This window comes from Helicoverpa armigera, chromosome 24 (assembly GCF_030705265.1).
Source record: "Helicoverpa armigera isolate CAAS_96S chromosome 24, ASM3070526v1, whole genome shotgun sequence".
In the NCBI taxonomy this organism is placed as follows: domain Eukaryota; kingdom Metazoa; phylum Arthropoda; class Insecta; order Lepidoptera; family Noctuidae; genus Helicoverpa; species Helicoverpa armigera.
The window spans coordinates 9049694-9056196 of NC_087143.1; the positions used below are offsets into that span (position 1 = coordinate 9049694).

Consider the following 6503-nt stretch of genomic DNA (forward strand, 5'->3'; position numbering starts at 1 on the left):
CTTAATAGAAATGCTTATCGAATCTTAGTATCAAATCTACCTACCTTCCTAATTACTTTCGTTTACATAGCAACAAATAGCGGCTTATAAAAAATACTTAATATTTTTATTTTTATTAGGTAAGTAGGTACCTATTACGTGGAAGAGGACGACCAAAGAAACGGATGGATTGTGTGAAATTCGACATAGAATTATAACGTTACTTGTGCGATAACGGCAGATATTCAGAAGACTATGTAGGTAAGTACTCATAAAGAAAAGGCCACAAATAAAATTGGGATAACGGCAGGAGGAGGTGATAATGAAGTGTCTACTAGGTGGGTAGGTAGGTGTACCTGACGGGCAGTAGCGGCGTAAGGGGGGGGGGCGGAGGGGGCGGTCCGCCCCGGGTGCCACGTCTAAGGGGGTGCCATCTCGGTCGGCACATATCTGCACGACCAGGATGGCGCGGGCAGAAGGGACAAGTCACTGAGGGTGCCATTCTAATCTGCAAAGCCTAGGTTCACTAAATGCACGATATTCAAACAAAACCACAACAGTGCATGCGCGAGACGTCGAGGCAACACTGAGAGGGGTGACACAGTCCGGCTGTCACCCCTCTCTTTCTTGTTTATTTTTGTTCTGTTTCCTGATTACTCAAATTAATTCCTCAAACTTAGAAAAAAACTTCTTCTGCGTTTACTTCTTGAGTCCTCAATCTAACAAAAAGTTAAAGCACCGAAGTAGCAAAAACAACTGACGCTCTACGCTGACGATTTCTAAGTTGTTTAGGAAGTGGAGGACTTTTGTGTACCAAAACTCAAAAAATTTCGCGCTCGCTCCGCTCGCGCCTTTCACATTACGGTGGTTTTTCTAATTTCTTTAGGTATTATTGAGTCCCAAAAATCAAAATTTTCGGCTTTTCCAATTTACGCCTGTTTATTTTAAACTCTTTAAGGCACTTTACTGTTCTAAAACTCAAAATTTTCGCGCTCGCTACGCTCGCGGCTTTTCCAATTTACGCCTGTTTATTTTAAACTCTTTAAGGCACTTTACTGTTCTAAAATTCAAAAATTTCGCGCTCGCTACGCTCGCGGCTTTTTCACTAGACACTGGTTTTTTACAAACATGTTTGAGTTATTTTAAGTCTCAAAACTCAAATGACACGGGATCGCTTCGCTAGGGCTTTATAAGTTTGCAGTGACCTGTCTCCGGTTTCTCTATGTTAAACCTAGCAAAAAGCACCATGAATGATTTCTACACGATTTTTAAGTACTTTAATTTATGATTTTAGCCCGTGATTATATTTTGTCGTTTTTTATGGGGATGCTCAATAGGTAGTACGCCCCGGGTGCCACCCGATGCTACGCCGCCACTGCTGACGGGGCTGCAGGATTGTTCGAAAGAGTTACTTACCGTGGCGTTGGTACATTAAGGGCCTAAGAAGGAACAAGGTGGCTCACGCTGCTAACCCACGTGCCCACAGCTAGACGAGTCATTTGATGACTACCCACAAAAAATGGTAGGTAAGTTTTTGGAAAAAGATGGATTACCGAACTCCTTCATCAAATAAAAACAACAAAATCTTCTGATAACCTTCCAAAGTCATTGCTATCTGCATTTAATCGCATTTTTGCTGCATTTGCTGTTTATCGGAAAGTACTTGCACTATGCTACGCTACTATGCAATTTAGGCTATCTCCGTGATAGTGAAGAAATGCATAATTTTGAGGAAAGTCGGATTTGTGACGTCATTAGTAGGTAGATATTTATGATTATTACTTATCAAGTAAGTATTGAAATAATATCCAGTTGATTTATTATTGCTTCTTCCGAGAATACAAAAATTAAATATTTTTGGTGTACCATGCCGTTTATTCACCACAGATTACTAAGAGGCTTATGACATATGGCTTTATAACAATGAAAAAAAACAGCTAAAAAATATTAGGAAATCGCAAAGCAAAAGCAAAATAAAATAGACGAAAGTAAATTGCAAAAGGTCAACGTCACGCGGTATTCCCAGGCGGTCACCCATCCAAGTACTAACCGCGCCCGATGTTACTTAACTTCGGTGATCGGACGAGAACCGGTGCTTTCAACGTGGTATGGACGTTGACGAATGTGTAATTCAAATACTGGTTCAGTTCTGTAAATATTATACTTTAAATATTTTTTTTTAACTATGTTATATAACGAACAAATAAAAATATCACTAACAAAGCTTAATATGAAACACTTATTTTCTTACTTTACTTACTCAGTTACGCAAGCAGCGCCATCTATTATATTATGTACTCTTTCTAGTTTTGTGCATAGATGGCGCTTTACTAAATAACTTCCCCAGAACCCAGAATATCATAGATGTCGCTGTAATAAGTAGTATTCACATTTTTATGTAAAGACAAATTTTCATCATATAGAAAACTAATTTTTTTCTTAACTACAATACTGCTAAATTAACGCTCTGCCTATAACAATAAACTAGCTAATTAACGATAAAAAAAATATTGCCTGGCCTTTACAAAAATTCTATAGGCACTGACTGACTGAAGGATAAGAAATAAAACACGTTATTTTCACAATATTATCTATAATAAAATGTACAATGATCACTATTACACTACATTTGTTTAATACCAGTATGATTTGGCGGGAACTCTGTCCTCCTTGATGCCCATCTCCTCCATTATATCCATCTCGAATGTTCTTAGTTTTGGCGCGAATGTTACCTGTGAAAATTAAAGGAAATTTCTGAATTACTTGTATACTAGAACCACTCATACACATAATATTACTACTGAAAGTGGTTTTAGTTAATTATGAAACAACCAAAGACTATGAAATAACCTTCTTAAACCCTTGCACCAGTGGCGTAGCGTGGGTATCTGCCGCCCGGGGCAGTTGTCGATTTTGCCGCCCCTTCCCGTGTATTTTTTTTAACAAGTGTTACTGGCCGTTTGTCATTTTTAACCGACTTCAAAAAAAGGTTTTTTTTGTATCGACGTTAAAAATCATCAAATGACCCTTCCCGCTGTGGGTTAGCAGCGGTGGGTGAGTGTCAGACTCTTACTGCTTAAAAACCGTCGTGTTCTGTCGAAGGCGTTTTATGTTTTATGGTAACTCTTTCGAACAACCCGCAGCCCCGGCAGAAGGGGGAAGTTCTCAAGTAGACTTTTCTTTTATATCTTTGTTACTTGATTTCTGGAAGGTTTTAAAATTCCAAATACGCGAGCGAAGCGAGCGGTAAATTTTTATCGGAATTTTAAACCAAAAATTACGTAAAATGTAGCCCAAACGTACTTAACTTTTTGTTTGTTGACAGATGCAAAAATAAGGGCATATCGTTTTTGAATACGCGAGCGAAGCGAGCGCGAAATTTTTATCGGACTTAAAACAAAAATTACGTAAAATTTAGCCCAAACGTACTTAACTTCTTGTTTGTTGACAGAGGCAAAAATTAGGGCATACCGTTTTTGAATAGGCGAGCGAAGCGAGCGCGAAATTTTTATCGGACTTAAAACAAAAATTACGTAAAATTTAGCCCAAACATACCTAACGTCTTGTTTGTTGACAAATGCAAAAATAAGGGCCATAATATATTTCTGAATACGCGAGCGAAGCGAGCGCGAAATTTTTATGAGACTTAAACCAAATATTACGAAAAATGTAGCCCAAACGTACTTAACTTTTTGTTTGATGACAAATGCAAAATCAAGCGCATACAGTTTCTAAATACGCGAGCGAAGCGAGCGCGAAATTTTAATTATTTTTATTTAAGACTCAAAACCAAAATTACGTAAAATGTAGTGTCACGCACGGGTGTTTTAAGTACCAAATTTTAACAATAATTAGTTTTAAGTTTAAAAAGTTTCAACTTGTTTAATGTTTTGTTATTGTTAGACAGTTTTATGTAGCGGCGCAGATACTAGTTGCGAACATTTTTTTTTAATTGGGTAAATTTTGCCGCCCCCTAAAAGCTGCCGCCCGGGGAATGTGCCCCCCCTGCCCCCCCCCCCCACGCTACGCCACTGCCTTGCACATATATGGTCCAGAAATATACCTCAATACTACAAAATAGTACAAATGTTAAAAAAAAACACGATACTTGATTTCTTTTTGTTGCACAATTGAACAGAAACTCTAACCAACTTAAATAATTAAATGTTCGCTAATTTTAAAAAGCTGAAGAGCTTGTTTTTTCTTGATCGCTCTTTTCTCAGGAACTATTGATCCCGTGTGTGTGATATAGTTATCAAAGAAAACTATATTATTATGCTACTTTTTATCTGAACACGCAACGTAGTTCCCACGAGACGCGGGTGAAACTGCTGGCGGAAGCTAACTTTGTATAAATACTTACAAAGTACATAATCTTAATCTGACTGTTGCAAATATTATATTTACCTTGGCAACAGTATCGCTGGTGGTATCCTTATCAACATTTTCCACATAGAGCTCTTTACTCTTGAAGTCCATGGTCTCTTCTGCTGTCTTTGGTATCGGGATGATTCTGCTACTGGCCAGAGATACACGCACCTACAAGTTAATGGTAAAGAATAAATAAAATAAAAGAGAAAGACAATAATTTTCCTTTTGAGTCTTTTTGTACAACTGTCTATTAAACTCTTACAATTAATAAATAAATTTTTGCTTACAACAATATTTGTATTTATCCCTTTTTATATTTGCAATAAAAAACATTGATGGAAAATATATCTTAAAAGTTTTGTTGAGTCAACCTGTTTTATTTATTTATTTGCAGTAATCGAGTTAGCAACGCAGGTACAGAAACAACAACAAAAGTTAAATTCAACCAGCATTTGGCAGATGGAGTTGTGCTGATTTGCCAAAATACTGAATGTCAATGCCAACTGTAAACAAATCTGTTATGCTGGCATACTCAGACACAGATGTAGTTAAATCTTTGAATTAACCATTATTTTGAGAATTTCTAATGGGCATCAACTGCTTGCAATCTGCTGGTGTGATAAGGCCCTAAATCCTTCTATACAAAAAAAAATAAAGAGGAAACATTGTTTTGCGTATTTGCACTTTAAAGGCACCAAAACTACTGATATAGAACCAATTTGAAAAAGAATTCACTGTTGGGGAACTATTCTATATTTTAATTATCTGCAGGGAGTAGTTCCCCCAGGAAACAGGTGGAACAAGAGCTAGTGTACTAAATAAATACCTTATCCCCCTCTTCAGTGTATCTCCACTCGAAGTCAGTGGGCTTCAGTGTCTCCGGGTCTACCAGCTTCACACCAGTGGTGACAAGGAGAGGGGCCTCTGACTGAATGGTAATGCCAGGGAATTTCTTGTCTTTACCCACCTGGAATTAAAAATGCTATTTTGTAACTGGTCTATGTTTTAAATAATGAATGCTCTGTACAGATATGTATGAATATGTACTGCAGCCATGCTCGCAGAACAGAAAAGGCTCAAAAAGGAACATGGTGGGTTTTAGTCAGTAGAGTCTGACACTACCTCATGCTGCACTACCAGGGGAAGTCATTTGATGATACCCATAAAAAAAATGGTAGGTAAATTTGAGTTTTATAATCTGCCTCTTTGTTGGTAGCATATCTATTGTAGCTAGAATGCTAATCAAACAGCATAGAGAGCCTATGCCAGCTTGATACCTAGCCTCAGCCTGAAATCATAAACTGTACTTTTACTAAAAAGATTATACTCCAAATAAACTCACAACTCTGAGATGTGTGTTGAGTCCCTCAACAATGACCCAGTTACGTTCCTGTATGACTTGGCACACAATCCCTTGCTTGCCTTTGTCCTTGCCCACCATTATCTCGACACGGTCACCTCTGAAATTCAAAATTATAAAATTAGGAAAATATGGATATCAAAGAAACATAAGCATACATAAAGAGGTACAGTTTAACACAGTCATTGGTATCTAAGATGTACTTGGACAGTACATACAAACTTAGCAAAGTTGCATTACAGTTTTTGCATTGCATTGCATGTACTGGAATCGAACCCACACACTCATACTTGACAGGTTTTTACTCACTAGGTGGCCACGACTTAAAGATACATAAAGAGGTTTTATTCATAAAAAAGAATAGTTCATACTTGAAGAAGCTCCATTCGCCCACGGGTTCGACAAACACTTTCTTCCTGTGCACATTACGGTCATTTTGCATCCGAAACTGAGCTGTCCAAGGCCTGTTCGTGGTGAAACGAAACTTTTTACGAGCTATCTGAGCAGTTGGGTACTGCGGATACTTTGAAGGATTCTTCCAATACACCTAAAATACGAAACAAAAATTATGCATAACTTTCGAGGTTATGTTTTTATAGACGTCGAATTAACATTAACTGCGAATTTCTGTACCTGTTCATAGCTTCTTTTAATAAAAGACTCCGGTAAATTAGAGTATTTAACAGTCAAATCGCCAACTTTCTTCGAAAGAAATGTAAATATTCGCATTTTCTTTGTTTTGTTTCGTAACCTGCTTTTGTAAATTCCTATTTGTCAATTTATTTATGAAGTA

General features: G+C 37.5%; 1 protein-coding gene and 1 non-coding gene across 2 annotated transcripts; both read right to left on the reverse strand.

Moving 5' to 3' along the window:
* Nucleotides 1-1980: 1980 nt before the first annotated feature.
* On the reverse strand, nucleotides 1981-2099 carry LOC135118683 (5S ribosomal RNA). Its single transcript, XR_010277715.1, has one exon. It is a non-coding gene; the product is annotated as a 5S ribosomal RNA (ribosomal RNA).
* Nucleotides 2100-2552: 453 nt separating this feature from the next.
* Nucleotides 2553-6503, reverse strand: LOC135118672 (large ribosomal subunit protein uL24m-like). Its single transcript, XM_064041275.1, has 6 exons — nucleotides 6344-6503; nucleotides 6082-6257; nucleotides 5693-5810; nucleotides 5177-5317; nucleotides 4387-4518; nucleotides 2553-2711 (listed from the first exon to the last, which is right to left on the reverse strand). Exons 1-6 carry the CDS (start codon nucleotides 6437-6439, stop codon nucleotides 2613-2615), a joined length of 762 nt encoding a protein of 253 aa, XP_063897345.1. The 5' UTR covers nucleotides 6440-6503; the 3' UTR covers nucleotides 2553-2612.